Raw genomic sequence first — 21,892 nt, 5'->3', positions numbered from 1 at the left:
ACCATGTCAGGAAATTAACGACAATACCATCCTGGTAATAGACTTGACAAACACTTCACAAATACCCCACCAACATTTTTTTCCGGTCCTGGATCCTACTTGCAATTTAGGTGTTGTGTCTCCTTAGTCTCCCCAATCTGGGATAGTCCCTGCCTTTCTCTGTCTTTGATGACCTTGATGGAATTATTTTCTGGAATGTCCCTCCTTTTGGGCTCCTCGATGTTTTTTCAGGATTAGGCTGAGGCTATGCATTTGTGGCTGGAATCCACAGGAGTGATGTGTCCTCAGTGTGTCTCATCAGGGGAGTGTCATGTGGGCATGTCTTCCTGCCGGTGATGTAACTTGGATCACTTGGTTAAAGTGGCGTCTGCCGGGTTTCTCTACTGAGAAGATACTCTTTTTTCCCCCAGAGGAGCAAGATATAAAAAGGTCATTTATGAGATTTGAGAGCAGGGTGTGGGGCAGGAACCAGGAACTTGGATCTGAGGCAGCTGCTTACTCCCTCTCTTTCTTCTCTCTCATCTCTGTTCGCCTTTGCCCTTAGGCTTCATTTCTCTGCCCCTCGGGAGAATTGCCTTTGTCAGTTTCTCCATGCACGTTATGAAAGATGGCCACTCCAAAATGGCGGCCCCAAGGTTATATGAATCTGCCACCCACTCTCTGCTGTTTCTGAGATCCCTTTCCAAATTCCACAGGGAGGAAGCATGTGATAGGCCTGTCGGAATCAGGCCCAGCCCTGGTTCTGTAGGTCTGGTCAGGAGAGTGGAGTCACACTGCTGCTGGGACTCCTCTATGAGTGAGGTGGTACAGGTATCAGACAAGGGGGATGACATAGGCTGACAGATGACTTCCCAAGTGTTGAATATATGTACCCCTTCTTTTCCTTCTTCCCTCTCTGCTTCCCTCCTTCCCTCCTTCTCTCCTTCTCTCTTTCCTCTCCTCTCCTCTCCTCTCCTCTCCTCTCCTCTCCTCTCCTTCCTTTTTTCTTTCCTTCCTTCCTGATGCAGTAGATACATTGCTGAAAACCTTTGTAAGCTGTTTTCAAATGTCATCACTTAGGGAACTTCACTATTCTAAAGCGACATCTGTATGTAAAGTGAGGAATCAAGGGCACCTGGGTGGCTCAGTGGGTTGTGTCTAACTCTTGATTTTTCTCACGGTTTGTGGGTTCAAGCCCTGCATTGGCCTTCATGCTGATAGTGCGGAGCCTGCTTGGGATTCTATCTCCTTCTCTCTCTGCCTCCTCCCCCGCCAAATAAATAAACTTTAAAAAAAAAAGTGAGGAATCAGGTGTCCTCCTAGGAATAATCATTCTCTAGATTTGTCCAATATGCACATTCAGCTGCATGTGAGATACCTGGTGGCAAACATACATGAAGTTGAATTCAGATACCTGTCCAGCCCCCCGACGACTCACTGTGTGGACCAGAGACAGGGCCAGTAACGTCACGTGGGCACTGGTTAGAATTGTAGAGCCTCTGGCCTCCCCCAAACTTGCTGAGTCGGGATCTGCAGCTTAACAGCGTCCTCCAGTGGTTCAAATGTGCAGTGAATTTTGGGATGTTCTAGGTACAAGTGGCTTTTTGGTTTGGTTTGTTTCATTTTGTTTTGAGGACTGATAAGGCACGGTGAATTCTTTTCTACTTGGGAAAATGCGATCGTAAAAGTCACGACTGCACACATACTAAGCTTGTAAATAAATACACATGTTGCTCTTTGCACATTGTTGGGAGCTCTTAAAGTGACTATAAGGCCACCTTATATTCTGTCATATTTCTATTTTCCTACCTCAATTTGGACTTGTGCTGTGTCAGTATGCACCCGCCCCAACTTAATCATTTCAGTGAAAATAGCATCTTGTCTATTTAGTATGTGTGCTTTTTTCTATTTATCTTAAATTTTTTTTTTAATCTTTATTTTTGAGAGAGATACATACAGAGTGCGAGTGGGGGAGGGGCAGAGACAGAGGGAGACACAGAATCTGAAGCAGGCTCCAGGATCGGAGCCGTCAGCACAGAGCCCGAGGTGGGACTTGAACTCACAAAACTGAGCTTAGGACCTGAGCTGAAGTTGGACGCTCAACCAACTGAGCCACCCAGGTGCCCCAGGGCAGTTCTATTTATCTTTTAGCCAGGTTTATGCTAACTCAGAATGTGAGCGATACAGTTTATTTGAATTGTACATTTTATTCCACAGATAGGGGTTTTCTTTTTATTTTCGGGGTTTGTCATCCGGAGACGTCTGTGTCTTGGGGAGAGGTGGGGTGGGTTTCCTTATGGTTGTGTCTTTGCCCACAGACGGCGGCCCTGGAACAGGCTATTAAAGATGCCCACGAGTGTTACGATGACGAGATTCAGCTCTATAACGAGCAGATCGAAAGCCTGCGGAAGGAGATTGAGGAGACTGAGAGGAGCCTGGAGAGGTCTTCCTATGACTGCCGGCAGCTGGTGGTCGCCCAGCAGACCCTGAAGAACGAGCTGGAGCGGTACCACCGGATCATTGAGAACGAAGGCAACAGGTGTGGTCACAGACGGGCACGGCCCAGAGGCTGTGCGTCTCTCTCCGTCCCGGCCGCTGGCTTAGTTCACAGGTCCTCGTTGAGTGCTTCCTGTGTGCCAGGCACGGTTCCAGGTGGTAGAGGCGTGGCAGGGGAGGAATCGCAACCCCGTGGCCTGGTGGAGCTGGAATGCTAGTTGGGGAGGCAGCTGATGGATGGCTTTGTAACAGATGACAAGCACTAGGGAGTGAATTGTGATGGGGGAGAGGGGAGCGGCAATGGGGCGATGGTGGGAATGTTTGAAATTTTAAGTAGGGTTGTTGCAAAAGACCCCATGGAGAAGGTTGCTTTGGGCCCCACAGGCCTCTGGGGACATAGATGTCTTAGCAGGTGGGATGACCGGGAGTATTTAATGAGATGCTGCAGGTCAGGTGCTTAATGCAGTGCCTGGCACTTGACAATCGCTCGGAGGTGTTGGTGTTATTACTGCTGCTACTGTCATTGCTTTTGTCACCTGGTCGCGTCAGTAACGTGGCTGTCAATGCACTGGCTCGTCTTGTTCATAGTGGAGCCGTGAGTTAAGCTCCATTAACTTCAGGATAGCTGAGAAATTACCTCTATCCCTATCCTCTACCCCTGTCCCTACCCCTGTCCCCTATCCCTATCCCTGTCCCTATCCCCTGTCCCTATCCCCTATCCTATGCCCTCTCCTTATCTCCTGTCCTTGTCACCTATCCCTATCCTTATCCATGACATTATCCCTATCCCTGTCTGTCTCCCTATCCCCTATCCCTATCCGCATCCCCATCCCTATCTCTCTCTCTCTCTTCCTCTTCCTCTTCCCCTGTCTCTATCTCTGCATCGTCTACACCGACACCTACAGTCTCCATCATGACTCTGTCATCTGGGTGTACTGACACCTACACTTACATCTGCATCCACAGCCACACCATCCACCTGTACATGTATGCCACATTACCTGTGTCGTCTGCTTCTGTGTCATATAATCTGTACCTGCACCGACAGCATTACGTTTACACTGACACCTGTAACATCTACCCTTACACCTATCCCTACATCTACATCATCTCCGCCTACCCCTACACTTATGTCTACACCATCTACGTGTATACCGTCCACACCTCCATCTACATCACCTCCATCCACATCTACACCTACATCATCTAGGTCTATGTCATCTTCATGTGTGTGCACACTTACACCTGTACCTACATCAAGCGTGTCTGCACCTACGTCATGTCCGTGCACACCTATATCATGTACATGTGCATCTCTCCATGTGTGCATCTGCATTATTTATATCTACACCTACATCATCTATATCTGTGTCCATGTCCCTGGCCATATCCATGGATGTCATTCAGAGAGCAGATTGGAGACTCATAGAAGTTACCTCATAGAAGGACTGTCACTTTATTAAGTTGTGGTTCCTTGATTAGGTTTTGCTGATTTGGGGGTTTAGACTGCATTAAAAGAGAAGCACCCAGAATTGCCCCACCAGGAGCAGTTCTTTCCTTGTCTCGTGAAATTTTAAGTAGGATGGTCGCAAAAGACCCCGTGGAGAAGGTTGCTTTTGGCCCCACAGGCCTCTGGGGACGTAAATGTCCCCATGGGTGCTCTGTCTTGGCTGTGAGTGCTCCAATGTTTTAGCAGAGAAAGCAAGATTTTCTTTTTCTTTCTCTAGTTATGGTCAGTGGATTGTTGCGTAATCCTACATTATATTTGCGTCACAGTGAACGCTTTATGCACGCGTGAAAATATGTCTTGAACTGGCATTTAAGTGACTGTGTGGAGATTTTTGTTTTGGAGGCAAGACTTCATAAAAAGGTCATTGGGTTGCCTTTTTGCTGGTTTGCTTAGAACTTCGAATTTTGTTGTAATTTCAAGTTGGTAGAAATGTTGTAAGCATAGAACAAGGAACTCCTGAACACTCTTTTCTCAGACTCACCACTTGTCTACGTTTTGTCTCAATTGTGTAGTCAGTTTTTTCTCTACTTATATATAATGCATATTATGTTTTAAAAAAGAATTAGGGATACCATATCCTAGTTGCTGTAAATACTTCCACCTGAGCTCACTACTTTTTTATTAAAAAAAGCAAAAACAAAAACTCTGTTCAACAGAGAAGTGCCATTTTTTAGATTACAAGCAACCCCCATTTTATAATTCTCCTGTGTGTTTCACAGGGTATGACTCGAGCTCAAAGAAACCCTTCACATCCTCATCTAGTGTATAAGTGTGTATATGTTTCATGAATAGTGTGATTTAGAGAAAGCTTTCCTCATTTTTGGTCACATTAAAGAGTCACTCTTAATCCCCCACCATCTATTTGGTTTGATGAATTCAAGATGGCGATCATCCTCTTTCTGGTTCTTTCTCCAGGCTGAGCTCTGCCTTCATTGAAACTCCTGTCACCCTGTTCACCCCAAGCCATGGAACCTTTCTCAGCTCTCGGCTTGGTGGGAAAGGTAATGCTTCCTAACCCTGGCTTCTGCTGTTTTCTATCATGGAAAAGTGGGGGGAAAAATCAAACGGCTTTCTTCTTGAACTTAACATTTATGCTTCCTTCTGATCCATTTGGAAATTAAATGCTTTTATATGAGGTCTTCTCTCTCTGATTCACTCCCACAGGTGCTGAGTGACTGAGCCAGAATGTTTACAAGGAGAAAAATCAGACTGGGGGATAGGCCACCTTGGGAATGTCATCCTTGAACTTGAAGCATTAAATTGGGGGGAAATATAATTCAATATTCACCTTAGCAAAGGAAATGAGCAATGCCGTGCAAAAGTGCTTAATGTGGTGTCTGGGGCAGAGTCAACGTTCAATTATCGCTCACTTCTCTTCCATGCAAAACCGAGCACAACCAGCTTGGTTGGCAACCATGGCTTCCGTCTTTCACGTTTGGTCCTTTGGGGATGGTTTCATGCAGCTGAGAGATGTTACCTCACAGCTAAATCTCCCTAGTGCTGAACAAACACAGTGTTGTAGGAGAAAAGAAGAGGGTGTTGCCTATAGTGCTTTCAAATCCACGTCCCTCAGAGAGCTCAGAGGGACTTGTGGAAATGGGGTTTCGGAATCTGAACGTGTTGGAAGGGGGCAGCAGTCCCAGGGACTGGGACTGGCTCTGGGAGCATGCGGCCACACATGGGGCCCTGTGCACACAAGGGTCCCCACACTTGGTGTAGTGCTCTGCTGTCACTGTCTTGAAATTCTTTTTGTTTTTTCTGTATTAAATTTTTTTTTTTTTATTTTGAGGGTGGGGGGAGAGATAGAGAGACAGAGGGCATGCACACACGTGGGAGAATGGCAATGAGAGAGGGAGAGAGAGAACCCCAGGAAGGCTCCACACTGTTAGTGCAGAGCCCAACGTGGGGCTTGAACTCGCAAACCACAAGATCATGACCTGAGCTAAAATCAAGAGTCGGGGGCTCAATTGACTGAGCCACCCAGGCACCCCACTGTCTTGAAATACTTCATGATTTTGAACAGGGCCTTTCCCTCTTGTACCGGGCCCTGAAATTCTGCAGCAGTTCCTGTAAGCACCCCCTTCCCCCAGCAGGCTACCTTAGACAAGTCCCTTTGCACATCCCTTCCTCCCTTATGGCTTCATGGCTCATTTCTGCCATTCCATGGTCACTCAGCTGTCTGAGTCAACCTGTGCTAGGTGCCTTCGTTTTGTCTGTCAGTCCTCTGGTTCATGGCAGGAGGGCATGGATAAGACCTCTGAGATGAAATCTGCTTGCGAGTGGAGTTGAAAAGCCTCATAGACGAGGCAAGGCGAGATTGTGTGTGTTTTCTTAACCGTTCAGTTTTTCCTTTTAGAAGACAGCCTTGGGATCAGGGGATTCCCATCATTTCTGAATTTAGTACCTTGCTTCCTCTTTGGTCCAGGAGGAAAGGGCTGCTACTGAAGGGGCATTTGTATCTATTTAGCTTGGGATGCGTGTGGAGCACGGGAGATTGAGTCCCCTGCCTGAGGCCATTCAGAACACACTGGAGGCCCAGTCCACTCTGCGAGGATAACTCTGTAGAATGAGTTCCATCGACTAGCCGGTAGAGCCAAGTATTCACCATGAACTCAGCAGGGGTTGGGGTGGGGACTCCGAGTGTTACTGCAGTAGAATGTCTCAGTAAATCGCAGCCAGTGGGGTGGGAACTGTGGGAACTGTCAGAACAGGCAGTACCTTCCCTCCTCTCTGCAAGCCCAGAGGGGTCAAGCGACTTGCCCAGATTCACACAGCTGGTGGCAGAGCTGGGACCTTAATGTGGGCCATGAATGCTGCTGGTCAGATCCAGGCATCTTTCTCTGTTCTTTTTGCCCCATGTATGGTAAACTCTACTCCTGCGCTAGGCCTTGGTCTCCAAAATAGCATATTTTCCCACAAACGCATTTTCTTCCTCTTCCATTGACAAACTTGACTTATGCCCCTGCCCCCTCCCCCCCTTTTTTTTAGATCTCACTAGGGCTGTGCAGGATATAACAGCAGCAAAACCAAGACAGAAAGGTCTCCCCAAGAACATTCCAAGGAAAAAGGAGATTATAGCTAAAGACAAAGCTGATGAGAGTCTGGAAGACATACCACTGAAAGGTCCAGAAGACACAAAGCTGGTGCAGGTGGTACCCAAAGAAGAAGGTGAATCTAAGCTTGAATTAGGAGCTGAAGAAGCAAGTCTCCCAACCCCAGAAGGGGCTCCAGAAGACGTGCCAGATGGAGGGCAGATAAGCAAAGCCTTTGGGAAACTGTTCAAGAAGGTTAAAGACAAAGTGAAAAGCCCCAAAGAACCTGAACCTCCGGCTGACCTCTACACCAAAGGGCGGTACGTGCTGGTTTCTGGGGATGCCAGTTATGTGGACCCTGGGTTCTGTTCCTTCTCCATCCCAGCCAAAGGCGGAGTGGTTATTTCCATTGAGGATGACTCTGTACATCGCGACAGCACTGTGGAGCCCTCTCCTGAGCCACCCGGGCCCCCTGTGGAGAATGGACAGGGGGACCTTCAGGAGAAGGAAGGCGGAAAGGCACCTAACCAGCATACTGCCGACAAGAAGAATGAGATTAGTGCCGAAGAACCGAAAGGGCCTGGGGAGAAACATGATGACCAGAAGGAAGAGAAGGAAAAGGAGGAGGAGGAGGAGGAGGAGGAGGAGGAGTCGTCGTCATCATCCAAGGGGCCCTGTCCCGTGATCACACCTGGTCCAGAGGGACCATCTACACCCCAGTCGCAAAGGCCTGGGGTCGGTCAGGGTGGATCTGGGGGGCATACGGCTAGGAGCAGTGATGCACAGGAGAGAAGTCCGCCCAGGACTTTGGCATATGAGAAGGTGGAAGTGATGGAATCCATTGAGAAGTTTTCCACGGAGAGCATCCAGACGTATGAAGAAACGGCTGTCATCGTGGAGACCATGATTGGGAAGACAAAGGCAAACAAGAAGAAATCGGGAGAGAAGAGCTCTTAAAATGCCCGGGGTCAGTGGGAAACAACGTCTTTGGGGCCACTGTAGGGGAAGTGCCTTGATATTTTAGAACAGATGACAAAAGAGTGAAGGTTCCTTGTTTGGATTAGACCATAGTTGGCCCTTCTGACGTTGCCAATGAAGCCTTAATTAAAAAGTTTTCTTTGCTTGCACACCCTTTGTCTAATTAACAGGGGCCTTGGGCGTGTAGGTGGGTCAGCCATGCTCAGGACAGGGATGCCCTGTTCAGGGGCCATCAAACCCTGCTCCTTTAAGGAAAGAGACATGCCCTTCATCACCGGTCATGGAGAGACTCATTAGAGAGTCAGGGAGTGTCTGGGCCTTACACAGAAACACGCTAGTGGATGCATTGGTGCCTTTTTATTGCATCTCAAGCACAAACACCTGTTCACATGGAGGAGTGTTTTGTTAGAGGTGCATGATGAAAGGTGTCTGTCTTAGTTTGGGTTCGATGAGAAGTTGATCCTGAAGCAGGGATTTGAGTGTAGTTTCTTTGGGGGTGTGATCCCAGGAAGCGCCAGAAGTGGGGTGCAAGAGGGAGCCCGGGATGGCAAGGCAGCCAATAAGAGGTCTGCTACCAGATCAGTTAGCACTGCGGGCACTTGGAGCTCAGTCGCCCCAAGGGATTCTGGGAGATGGAGTAGAACCCATGCCCCAGAGTTATCCTGCCCGAGTGAGGAGGGAGCTGAAGTATCTCCTCCTGTCTGCCAGTGGGGAGGGCTGCTCCCAGGGCACTGACTTCAGGGGCAAGAAACCCTCAGGTGCAGAAATATAGCTGCAGGCATTTGGACATCGGGCATGGAAATACATGGGTCATGAGCTAACTGGGGCACCCAGGCCTTCTGCCACAGCTTATGTCCCGTGTCCTTTTGTCTGAGTACTGAAAATGTTCTCACTGAGAAATTGCAATCCTAGGTCAGGTTCAAAAAGAAAAATCAAATGTCACTGCGTAGTCCCTTGTGTGGGATTTAGTTAACTGATTGGTCCAACAAGCACTCATGAGCATATACCGTGTGCCAGACAGCGTGCTGTGCTGCTGGGGGGAAATTTTTCACGTTTATCAGTGATCTCAATTATCGTCATATACGTGTATCTGCATGCCCCTCTTGCACACATACACACGCACGTGTACATATAGATACTGTGTCACGTCCCAGGAAACAAATTCCTTCAAACTAGAATTTTTAAAAAATGTTTTAATGTTTACTTATTTTTGAGAGAGAGAGAGAGAGAGAGTGTGTGAATGGGGAAGGGGCAGAGAGGGAGGGAGACCCAGAATCTGAAGTAGGCTCCAGGATCTGAGCTGTCAGCACAGAGCCCCACCCAGGGCTCAAATTCATGAACTGTGAGATCATGACTTGAGCTGAAGTCGGACGCTTAACTGACTGAGCCACCCAGGCGCCCCACTTCAAACTAGAGTCTTTACAAAATTTCTGTGTTGCCTCTAGGCATCTGTTTCTCTACTACCGGTCCAAAAGAATTTTTTTTTTTTACTTCTAGCAATTGAGAAACTGCTCCTACCCTATGTAGATGCTCATATGGGCGCTGAAGAAATATGCTTAAAAGGATTATTACATCTGCCTAAACAAAAGTATTCCGTAAGACAGTGACACGTTATTAGACAAAATTGATGGCGTCGTAAATTACATTCTATTATTTCTTTGTTATGAATAATAGAAAGAGTACTTAATAGTCACCTTTCCTATTCAGAGTGGTAAAAAAAAATCTTGTTCTGAATTCATTTGAGGTTTTGACTTCAAGAAAGAAATATGCTTTTGTTGTTCTTTCTAAAAGATGAATGGAAGGGCCCACTCCATTGCACACTTTTGAAATATTTATAATTTAAAAGCTTAAGAGAGAATGATGGAAACCATTAGCTAGAGCCCGGAATGTACTAGGAATTTGGATCAGTGTATGTTATATTCAACATCACAGCCACTGAAGACTTTATCTCTTCCCCGTGAAGTCTTTTTACTGTGTGGACTATATGTTCAGTTCATATTCTTATTTTCAAAGGCAGGGTATCACTTTGGAAAGAAATGTTATTTTTATATTACATTCAGTCCACCATCAAAAATGGACTGGGGGTCTGTTCTGTGCCATGCATGGTTCTGGGCACTGGGGAGACAGCAGAGAAAAATCAGACGCGGTTCTGCTCTCACAGACATGACATTTTGGCATGGGGAGGAAGGACATGCACAAGCAAGCAGATAACTAAGAGAAAATTAGTCTGACAATACTAGGAAAGGAACCAACAGGACGACATGTAAGAGTGGCCATGGGTCTACTTCGGATTGAATGGTCAAGCAAAGACCCCATGAATGCGGTGACATGTGATCTGAATGACAAAGTGGGCCAGTCATGTACAGAGCTGAGGAAGGAGCATTTAAGTGCAAAGGCCCTGGGGCAGGAATGATCTTAGCCTGTTCAAGGAGGTGAATTAAAGGGGACTACAGAGGGTCAATGGAGGAGGGGAGGTCAAGGAGGGAGGCAGGAACCAAGAAAACACTATTTCCTGACAGCCTCGCCTCAACCTCAAGCTTGGCTCGCCATGTGGAATGTGGGACTGCTTACAATGGACACTTTGGGATGTAGTTGGGCTAGTTGCCCCCAGCCCCCCAGAACCCTACTTGCTCTTTTCTTGCCTCCTTATCTCCACTTGCCCTGCTTAGTTTGTTTTCCCCAAGGAGCTGAAGAATGGGTTCATCTCCTAGCTTTCCCTCTCCCTGAGGTCTCTGAAAACAAGCACTTTATAATTTTCTAAAAACCATTTCTTGTCAGTAAACACGGGGGCTCAGAGCAGGCCTTCCTGTAGCTCGGTGACAAGAGCACCCTGGAGCTTGGACAAGTCCTGGAGTACCTAAAGTGCCAGTGCTGCAGGTGGCTGGTCCTAACTGTTGCACCAGAGTCCCAGCCTCAGGTCCGGGACTGAGAGTCTCCTGAAGCTGCCTCCTCCACAAAGCAGCTGAATCCCAGCTGCCCACCCCTCCCATCCACCAAGCGCTGAGTCGGTGACCCGTAACTGCTGTCGTGGAAGCCACCATGGGTGTTGATCCCCCAGTTTCCCTGACCCTCACTGTTCTGGTTCATGCCTACATCCCCCTGCTTCTCATGCCGAGCACATATGACTCTGCCTTGGGGGATCCTGTGGTATAGGATTGTGCTCGGTCCACACACCTGGCAGGTTGGGAGCACTGGGGTGTTGATGCTCCTGGGGGCCACCCTTGATCAGGATGGATAGGACCTGGTGCATAAATACCCCAGCTCCTTCTCCCCTCCATTGGGATAACTCTTGAGGTGTTCTACATTCCCCCTGGGGGGGTCTGAGCCCCAGCTGCCCGCAAGGAAGCCCATTCACCCACATGTCCTGAATCAGTTTCCCTCCACTCCTGCCTTACTTGCTTGACCCCTGTATATAGATGCTCCTTTCCAGTAAACGACTTGACCTCAACTCCTTGTTTCAGACTCCGCTTGTGGCAGGACCCAACCTAAGATGGCTGGTTGGCACATGCCCAGCAACAACCCCCACTCCTCAGGTGGCAGCCCCAACTTTGTGGGTTTTTTTTAAAAGATGTATTATTATTATTATTATTTGGAATGTTTATTTATTTTTGAGAGAAAGAGAGAGAGAGATAGAGCATGAGCGGGGGAGGGGCAGAGAGAGAGGGAGACACAGAATATGAAGCAGTCTCCAGGCTCCGAGCTGTCAGCACAGAGCCCGACGTGGGGCTCGAACTCACGAGCCGTGAGATCATGACCTGAGCCAAAGTTGGACGCTCAACCGACTGAGCCACCCAGGTGCCCCACTTTGTGGGTTTTTTTTTTAAAGGTTTATTTAGTTTTGAGGGGAGGGGCAGAGAGAGAGGGAGGCACAGAATCCAAGGCAGGCTTCAGGCTCTGAGCTGTCAGCACAGAGCCCAACATGGGGCCTGAACTCACGAACCCCAAGACCATGACCTGAGCTGAATTCAGATGCTTAAGCAACTGAGCCACCCAGGCTCCCCTCAACCCTGCTGCTTTAGCATGAAAGCATGCTAACATGCAATATAAAAGTGAACAGGCATGACTGTTTTCTTTCTTTTTTTTTTAACTTAAAAAAAATTCTTTCAGAGAGGGATAGAGTGTGTGAGCAGGGGAGAGAGGCAGAGGGAGAGGGAGAATCTTAAGTAGGCTCCAGGCTCAGCTCCCACAACTGTGAGATCATGACCTGAGCTGAAATCAAGCCAAATGCTCAACCAACTGAGCCACCCAGGTGCCCCATGACCGTTTACAGTAAAAGCTTACTTATAAAAACAGTCAGAAGTCTGTATTGGGTCCCTGGGCTGTAGTTTGCTGATCCGTGATCTAGGGGGTGCTCCAACAGGGTCTAATACAAAATTAATTTACATATTAGAAGACATTTATTTTTCTTCTTTCTTTCTTTCTTTCTTTCTTTCTTTCTTTCTTTCTTTCTTTTTTTGAGAGAGAGAGAGACAGAGACCATGAGGAAGGGGCAGAGAGAGAGGGAGGGAGAGAGAGAATCTCACACAGGCTCCACACTGTTAGTGCAGAGCTTGAAGCAGGGCTCAAGTTCTCCTGAAGCGGGGCTTGAACTCATGAACTGTGAGATCATGACCTGAGCTGAAGTCAGGTGCCTAACCAACTGAGCCACCCAGACGCCCCAGAAGGCATTTCTAACCTGGCATCTCTACTTGTTTCTTCCTTCCCCTTTCATGTTGTAAAGTTCCATTTAGGTCTTCCCTTGACTTAAAGCTTCTATTATAAGAAAATATCTTCAAGCAGCCATTACAGTCTAGCTTTCCTACAATTTTTTGTATCATAGGTTTGTCCTTGGGATGTTGCTGGTGAACAAAGTCACCTCAAACCTCATAGGACATTTGGCACATTCATGATAGAGGACATCCTTCAGATACCTTGATTGGTACAAATGCTTGCCTTCAATTTCTCATGCTTGGATAAAAGTGAATAAATGCCACAAAAAACCCACACTGACTTATGTTTCATTCAAACAAATAGGGTTTTTGAGTTGAGATGTATATTCTATCATGAGATACCTCCCTGGTCAATAACTCTGCTGTGTTGGTATCCTTACTAGTCACACCTGCCCCTTCACTTGCATTCTTGTATCCTTCCTATCAGGAGTCTATTGGGCAGCTTATCTGTCACCTGTGGTCAGTCAGTGGCTCCAGAGAAAAAGATAAGTTGTAGCCTCTGCCTTCTGTCCAGCCTAGAGTAGCCCATGGGGTGTCCTCTTGGGTGCAGATGGACATCTTTGAAGGCACTGTGAGGTGGGTCACCCACTCTGGGATGGGGTGGGGGGGGGTAGGTTGGCCTGAAGCCTCCATCCATGGTGGAAATCAGTGTCAGTTAACATCAAACCAAAGGAATTCCCAGACTCAGTTGGCCGTCGTGCATTGAAAACTCTGTGGGCTGAGATTTCCAATCACCCCTGCCCCAACCCAAACCATGCAGGAATTTTGCAATATGAAGTCTTCGTCTCTTTGGGCTGAGTGCATTTCTCACCATCAGTTCATGCCATCCCCAGGTTCAAAGCAGCGAGACACTTCTAACAGAAAAATGAAGCTGGGAGGCTGACTTGGAGAATTTGCCTTAGGTTAAATTTCCATTCCTGGTCCCTTATAAATCCAAAAGCAAATTCAGCGGGAGTGTTTTGAACCCAAGGAAAGGGTCTCTTGGCAACTAAATACATAAGAGACTACCGGAAGAATTCAAGAACTACTTGATTAATTTGCAATGCAAAGAGCTCCAGGTGCTGGTATCCCCTATACTGGTTATCCCCTCTCCTGTGCCAATGTCCTTGGGAAGCCAAATAAGGCACAGGAGGATGTGGGTGGTCATGGAATCTGACCATTGGCAGGTGGATGGTATTGACTGGGGATGGCTTTTTGTGCAGTGGACTCTGTCCTCAACAGACTTGAGCTCTTCAAAGACTAGAATTCTCCTTTATACCAACCAGTGTGTTTCCCTATGCTTAACACCTCTAGATCCTGTCTGCCAACTTTTGCTTTCCTGACTGTCCATTTCCCTAAGCAGCCACGTGCTGAGTGCTGGCCCTTCCCCCAACTTTGCATTGACCCCTTCTTTGGAGACAGAGAACCACCCAGCTGGCTACAACCAAATCATCTTCCTTGGTGCTGATGTTACTTCAAACTCTCAGAGTTTTTGGAACCCCTTATTCTCTCTTACAACTATGGTCTTTAATCTTGGCATTTTGATTTTTAGAAATTTCTATCAAATTAAACTCTTTGCATCCAAGAACTTACTCTGGCTATGAGAGCACCAGTTCCCCTAATTAAGCATTTCTCTCTCTAAATCTAAAATGCTTCAGGGCATCTGGGTGGTTCAGTCAGTTAAGCATCTGACTTTGGCTCAGGTCATGATATCATAGTTTGTGGGTTCGAGCTCCAGGTCAGGCTATGTGTTGACAGCTCAGAGCTGGAAGCCTGCTTTAGATTCTGTGTCTCTCTTTCTCATCCCCTTCCCCACTCACACTCTGTCTCTCTTTCTCTCTCAAAAATAAACATTAAAAAAATTAAAATGCTTGGCTATGATTCCCAAAGCTTTTATAGTGTGTGGTTTTCACCGAGATGAAAGGCATTGATCACCTGAAAGCTACTCTTACTAATTTATAAGTGATACTAACAATGACAGTACAGTAATAACACAATAAGAATGATCAGTTTTAACTTAATCTTTTGGAAATCAATTTTTGGACTTAAGTATTGAAAAGCAGTGTCTCGGTTTGTCACAACCTCAGACTTTGGACCTTACTCCTTTCAATGGCTGGTTTTGGCCTCTCTAAAGATTGTACTCATTGGGTTTGAGAAGCATTCTATCATAGGAGAAAATTAAATGTTGTTTTTACAATGAACCATGATAAATAAAATACATTAATGTTTTATTAATAACTATTAAGATTGCTAGAATAGCGTGTGGTTACATGGGTTACAGCTACTTTGTAATGCTGTTCATGGCTATCCATGAAGAGAGGTTTGCCATGTAAATCAGTATTTACTATATTTTAAGAGAATGTCAAGCTTTATCTGTGGTAGAGGTCATTGACCAGTACTGGCCAATGCATAGTAGCTCAAACGGTATACAGTAAAACCTTGGGTTGTGAGTAACTTGTTCTGTGAGTGTTCTGCAAGACGGGCAAACATTTCTAATAAATTTTAACTTGAGACACGAGCGATGTCTTGCAATATGAGTAGTACGTGATGCCGAATGTCACATGATCACCACTGAGCCAATGGTTCTTGAAATTCACTTTGATATACAAGTGCTTTGGATTACAAGCATATTTCTGGAACAAATGATGCTCACAAACCAAGGTTTTACTGTATATGTAAATCTCCTTCAGGCTGAACATAAAAGAGTGGATGAGTGTCCTCCATGGGTTTTCTTCTGTATAGTGATTTAGCAGTCTTGTGTTCTGATCACAACCCATAAGATTGAAGATCAAAGCAGCCTGAATCCCTGAGTCTCTGGCCTTGGGGAGTCACCTGAACCCTCAGAAGAATTAGTGTGAATGATATACTTTTGCTGTGTTAAGCCACTGACATTTTGGGGCTGTTTGTTATTACAGCATAACTCAGTCTAGCTTGATGAATACATTCTAGAGTAGTCTTTCTAAAAGATTTTTGGCCACAACCCACAATTAGAAATATTTTACCTTGTGAGCCAACACACACACACACACACACACACACACACACACACACATACACACACAGACACACATTCAAGGCAGATATTTTAAGAAATACTTACTGATATGCATGATGTATTCCGTTCTATTCCAGTTCCTATTCTATTCTATTTTATTCTGTTCCAAAATGTTGGTTTTGACTCCCTAAAATTTTTTTACAACCTAATGGGATGTAACCTGGGTTTGAAAAATGCTGCTGTAGATTGTAGTTTGTATATGATTTATTTTCTAATTATGAATCTCTCAGGCAAATTTATGAAGGCAGGCTTTTTATTTAGCTCTCTCTTTGGCAACTTTTTATCATCTGCTCCTAGAACAGATGAAAGTGTTTTTATAGAATATATATCACATCCCACATAATTTCTGGAAGGTAATGCTTTATTGTTAAGTCTCCTAATTTACAACATGTCTTTTTAAATTTACTTAAAAAATCCTGTCATGGGGAGTAACAATGTTAACTTGAGTAATCATTATTCACTTATTTTCATTTTTTAAATAAATGATTATAAATAACTGTCTCTTGCATTAGGATCAGGGATATCATAAAAACCTCACTAGCTGGACATATTTGTGTGTTAATACTGGTGCAAAAAATGAAATAGAGACCAAATATTTGTATATAGCACTATATATATTTTTATATACTGTATACTCATATCAAAACTTGCCATTTCTATTAAGAAGCTGATAAGTTACTCTCTAATTTCATAAATTATACCACAGCTGTGAAAATATGGACAACTATTTCATATTTTTGCTGCTATATAAGACATTTAATGTTTATACAGAGAGCTGCAAAAATCACAGAGGTGATGTAATGGGAATCAATGAACATTTTCACCTGAATTTCCACCGGCCTTTTTCTTCAGCCAGAATCATCTTGATAGTCTCTGAATATTCTTTTAGAGATGAATATGGTGTCTGTTTCTTCAATAAATACACATACACACATTTTAGGTATATGTGTGTATATACATTTATACAAGTGTATATATATATATACACATACATACACACATGTATATAGTCTACATATGTATATATATTTCTGTGTGCACTTGTACACATATGCACACATAATGTCCTTTGGTTTATTTTCAGACTGTTAATATGAAATGGATTTTTGATGGTTTCCATTAATTTTTTCTTTAAATCTAAAGTGGTTTAAAAAGACCTTCGTGACAGGTAATAAATTTCTTTTAAAAATCATAAATATTATTACATTTTAAAGCATCGTATAGAGAAGGTCAGACAGTGTTAGAGAAGACAGAAATTCATGCCAATATGGGGGGGGGGAGGAAGAAAATGGGTTTTCCAGAGTTTTCTCTTAAAGTTGCCACCTTCAGGGAACGGAACCTAGTGCCCTGTGTTGCTGGCTTTAAAGGAAAGGCGCTCGAGCTTCACTACATGCTCCCACGGGAAGGAGTGGTTGACCTGTTCTTGGGAATTAAATCAAACAAATAAATCATTTCTTGGGAATGGGTGGGCCTTGGGACTGGGGATGAGGGGCAATCCTTGGGTAGAAAAACAAAAGGATGACGGGTCAGAGAGCATTCCTATTTGGTAATGAAATGGTGCTGTGTCTTTGGGGGGCAGGGAGAGACACCTGTCTCCTTTGGGTTGCGTGTTGAATATCTTCATGGATCGCGTAGCTGTCAACATGGTGACTGTGTGCTTTCCCTATGGAGGCCTTCTCTGGCTTCCTTCGGGGCCTCACGTGGCTGAGAGATGAGTCAGCATTCCTCCTCCCACCCCCCCCCCAACTTTGGCAGAAGAGGCTTCACACAAATGGAGGTCCACATCTTCAAACATGCCCCTTTTCACCCTTCACACGCCTCTTCTAGAACACAGGCCATTTTCCCAACATAGCAAAGAAATCACAACCATATGTTCTGGAAATCAACGCCCGAGTATATGTGTGCCAAAAATACTCATCCCACGTCTCACTTACATCAGAGTAAGAAGCCCTAAAGTGTTTTGGGAAAAGGAACGTTCCTGTGTTCTAAGCTACTAAGCTATTCTTTACTAGACATGTTGCCAGACCCGCCTTGCCTTTTTTTTTTCTTTTGGATAGCTATGTGAGGAACCCCAGAAAATTGGGGCTGGGATGAATTCTATACAAACTGAGTAATTTGGGCTTCTCTAGCAGATTTTACCATAACTCAGAGCAGCAGCTGGTGAAAAGGACAGCCAAGCTACGCAGGTTTCACATGTATCACGCTGGCTGAGTAGGACAACACCTGTTGGTGTTGGTGGTTAAGATTTCCAATGCTCATGCTTTTTGACTCTTTCTTTCCCCAGCCAGTAATCAGGGCTGTCACGATGGCGCCTTTTGCATCATAACCACCATCTACGTCATTGAAAAATCTTACTAAGCTCGAAACATTTTCCCCCAAAGGATCGACGGCATCTGTTGTGCTTTAGCGATTCAGAGCTCACCTTCTGTTATAATCTTTTTCTTTTTATGTAACAAGTCCTCAGTTGAGACCATGAATAAGCGTTCTTGGAGTCACTGTGCGTGGCGTTTTCAAAGCAGTCTCTTCTCAGATATGAAAAAAATGGAGGAGAAAGCTGTCCCAGTTTTGTTTGCTGGCTACCACCTATTTGAATGACACAAACAAAGAGCTTAGAGTCACAAATAGGACATAGGTGTTGGTGGGAACACTGTATTTGGGGCCGAGAATGAAAAAGATTGCTGCCATTGTAACGAAAAGAATCACTGACAGTGAGCGAAGCTTCAGATCGGGAGGCTGGGATCGCTTGTGTGAGGGTGACAGTAACTGCGAGGCTCCTGACAGAGTGTGGAAGGAGGACAGAGAAGGCAGAGATGGGGGAGAGGGGGAGGCGGTGGCGGCCCCGGGCGCGGTGCTAGTTCTCGCGCAGGATGCTCTTCAGACTTCTCTCCACAGCTTCATCCAGCTCCTCCTCCAGCTCCTCCTTCTTGGACATGGCCAGCTTGGACTGGTAATCCCTCACAACCTGGTCAATGTAAGGGGCGCTCTGCGTGCCATGCAGCATCAGTGTCCACTCCTTCAGCACCCCCTTCTGGGGGGTGCTCCCGACAAACCCCAGCTCCAGGGTCCAGGTTCCTCGGGCGTCTTCCCCCCACGTGTGGGTGGTCATGAAAGGCCACTTGTCAAAGCCCACCTTGGAGTCGTCATCCCGCGGACGCCGGCTCAGCAAGATGGACTTGGTGCCCATTGGGGAGGTCATGTTGATGTTTAGGTCTCCTCTCCTGCTTGCATTGACCGTGATGACAGCTTGGACGTGCTCAAGGTAGCGGACGAAGTTCTCTTTCCCCTCACATGCGTCGGTCGTGAGGGTCAGCACCAACTTGCCAGTGGAGGGTATTTTCCTGAGGGCAAAGTGAGGAGATATGGTAAGGGTGGGCACACTAGACTTGGGGTTTTGAAGGCAGGTGCAGGTACCAGGCAGGTTCAGCCTTGGGGCTGATCAGACAGACCAGCGGTGTGACCCCGAACACCTTACCTATGACCTCTGAACCTTCTGTGCGGAAGGGGTGTAATGGATGCTGTTCACTCCCTTCTCACTTCTTTTTTTTTTTTTTTTTTTTTTTTAATTTTTTTTTTTTCAACATTTATTTATTTTTGGGACAGAGAGAGACAGAGCATGAACGGGGGAGGGGCAGAGAGAGAGGGAGACACAGAATCAGAAACAGGCTCCAGGCTCTGAGCCATCAGCCCAGAGCCTGACGCGGGGCTCGAACTCCCGGACCGCGAGATCGTGACCTGGCTGAAGTCGGACGCTCAACCGACTGCGCCACCCAGGCGCCCCCCTTCTCACTTCTAAGTCACCTCTGAGTTCACCTGTGGCTGCCCTGACTGCTTCCCACCTCAGGTATCAGCATCTCCCACCTTCTTTCCTGGAGCTTCCCCCCACATCATGGGAGCTTCCTCAGCCAAGGTGCAGGGCAGTCCCAAAGTGTCAGGGATTTAACCCCTCAGGGACAACTCTCTACCAGTGGTTGGGATTAGAAAGCCATAGATAAATAGATCCTGGCTTCCCTGTTCCTCAGCAGGACAACTCAATGTCCCCAGTGGGACTGAGCCTGTTGCCCACAGTGACAACTCGCTCATCAATGCACTTCTGACTGGCTCATCCATCTCTGTTCCTCGCTTATGCTTCCTGGGGTCATCTCTCAAAACATTGTCAGCACCCAGGTCTCACTTCCGGGTCTGTTTTGGGACAGCCCAGGCTGAGACAGGAGCTCATAATGCCTTTCTTTTAAAGTGCTAAGTATCTCGGTAAATAGAAGTTATTGCTCATATGATTATTACTATCATCGAGAAAGCTGAAATGGGGTTAATTAAACCTAGTGAAAGATTCCTCAGTTGACTTCCCATGCAACCAATCTTCTTCCCGGATATGGCCTCCTTTGAAGGCAAGATGCTCAAAGGTTCTTGAGTCAGAAACATAATAAACTACATTTGAGGACGGCATGGTGTAATGGAAAGACTCCAGACTTCAGGAACAAACCTCTCTGGGTTAGAATTCTCTTCTATGCTTACTGGTCAGGAGAGCTTGGGCAAATTATTTAAATACTTTGAAGTCTCACTGTCCTTATAGTTGAGTTTTATGAAATTAAATAAGACCATGTATGAAAACACAGAGCACAGTGCCTGGATCATGGGGTTTTCCCTATGTGAATATTCTCCCTTGACAAGATTTTTATTTTTTTTTTTCAACATTTTTTTTTTTTTTTATTTTATTTATTTTTGGGACAGAGAGAGACAGAGCATGAACGGGGGAGGGGCAGAGAGAGAGGGAGACACAGAATCGGAAACAGGCTCCAGGCTCCAAGCCATCAGCCCAGAGCCTGACGCGGGGCTCGAACTCACGGACCGTGAGATCGTGACCTGGCTGAAGTCGGACGCTTAACCGACTGCGCCACCCAGGCGCCCCAACAAGATTTTTATTTTGAAGCATAAAATGGTGGGCATTTTATTTTATTTTATTTTTTTTTTAAATTTTTTTTTTTTCAACTTTTATTTATTTTTGGGACAGAGACAGAGAGAGAGAGAGCATGAACGGGGGAGGGGCAGAGAGAGAGGGAGACACAGAATCGGAAGCAGGCTCCAGGCTCTGAGCCATCAGCCCAGAGCCTAACGCGGGGCTCAAACTCACAGACCGCGAGACTGTGACCTGGCTGAAGTCGGACGCTTAACCGACTGCGCCACCCAGGCGCCCCTAAAATGGTGGGCATTTTAAAGCATACGTCTTGTAGAGCCCATCTACAAAAAGATGATCACACACCCAGCTCAGAGGCAAGCCTTGGTTCTGCATGACCCTTGGAACCAAAGCCACAAACTGGAGGGCTTGCCGAAGCTTACCCTGTAGCTCAATGATAAAGTCAGTACTCTCCTGAGGAACTTTCAAAATATATGCTTTAATAGCTTCATGGAATGCTGCTGTATGCACTCTGCATAGATGTTGATGCTGAATGATGCATGAAATATCCATTGGCCATGGAGATCCAGTGATGGTGGTGGAGGTGGTGTGCCAAACTCTGGGAAAATCATCCAGTTTGGTGGAGAGCAAGCCTTAGGTCAGCTTTGGAAGTCAAAGTATGGAAGGCCACTACCTAGATCTCTTAAAAAAGATGTATTTACTCACAATAGGGTCAGAAACGTAGCGGTAAGCTAATACACGACCAACAATCATTTGGGCTCCTGCCTATAGGTAGAGAGCTATGTGGGTAGAATGAAGGTCCAGTCATAGGTGAAGCATCTGTACTGTCTGAGCTCATCATCCTTACCTGTACAATGGAGATATTATTTCTTATACTGAAGAATTGCTGTGCAGATAAAATACATACATACACTCATGTATCGTACAATTACAAATGCCTAGACCAGAAATGGCCATTAGAACTTTCTACAATGATGAAAATGTTCTGTATCTGTAGTGTCCAATATAGTAGCCACCGGCCACATGTGGCTATCGAGCACCTGACGAGTGTGAGTGAGGAACTGAGTTTTTAATGAAATTTAATTTTAATGGTTAATTTAAATTTATTTGATTTCATTAAATAGCCACCTGTGGCTAGTTGCTCCCATACTGGGGAGCACAGATCTAAATTATTATTTTTTTTCTTTTTCTTTTTTTTTTTCTTCTTTCAATGTTTATTTATTTTTGGGACAGAGAGAGACA

At 45.8% G+C, this 21,892-nt stretch overlaps 2 protein-coding genes across 10 annotated transcripts in view; one reads left to right on the top strand and one right to left on the bottom strand.

The window, feature by feature from the left end:
* Window positions 1–8,156, top strand: part of BFSP1 (beaded filament structural protein 1) — a 72,429-nt gene extending 64,273 nt beyond the window's left edge. For 7 of the 8 annotated variants that reach the window (XM_047854493.1, XM_047854496.1, XM_047854492.1 and 4 more), the window contains exons 9-11: window positions 2,298–2,518; window positions 4,901–4,986; window positions 6,974–8,156. In XM_047854493.1, the coding sequence (XP_047710449.1) occupies window positions 2,298–2,518; window positions 4,901–4,986; window positions 6,974–7,974 (1,308 nt within the window). In that variant the 3' untranslated portion in view covers window positions 7,975–8,156. The remainder of the gene's footprint in view (window positions 1–2,297; window positions 2,519–4,900; window positions 4,987–6,973) is intronic. The other variant, XM_047854497.1, reaches the window with a different exon arrangement.
* Window positions 8,157–18,386: 10,230 nt separating this feature from the next.
* PCSK2 (proprotein convertase subtilisin/kexin type 2) overlaps window positions 18,387–21,892 on the bottom strand; it is a 272,641-nt gene continuing 269,135 nt past the window's right edge. For both annotated transcript variants that reach the window (XM_047853203.1, XM_047853204.1), the window contains one exon: window positions 18,387–19,076. In XM_047853203.1, coding sequence (XP_047709159.1) covers window positions 18,590–19,076 — 487 coding nt within the window. In that variant the 3' untranslated portion in view covers window positions 18,387–18,589. The remainder of the gene's footprint in view (window positions 19,077–21,892) is intronic.

The sequence above is a fragment of the Prionailurus viverrinus genome, chromosome A3, assembly GCF_022837055.1.
Source record: "Prionailurus viverrinus isolate Anna chromosome A3, UM_Priviv_1.0, whole genome shotgun sequence".
In the NCBI taxonomy this organism is placed as follows: domain Eukaryota; kingdom Metazoa; phylum Chordata; class Mammalia; order Carnivora; family Felidae; genus Prionailurus; species Prionailurus viverrinus.
Note: the sequence above shows the minus strand (reverse complement) of the source record. Positions and strands in the feature narration are given on the sequence as shown.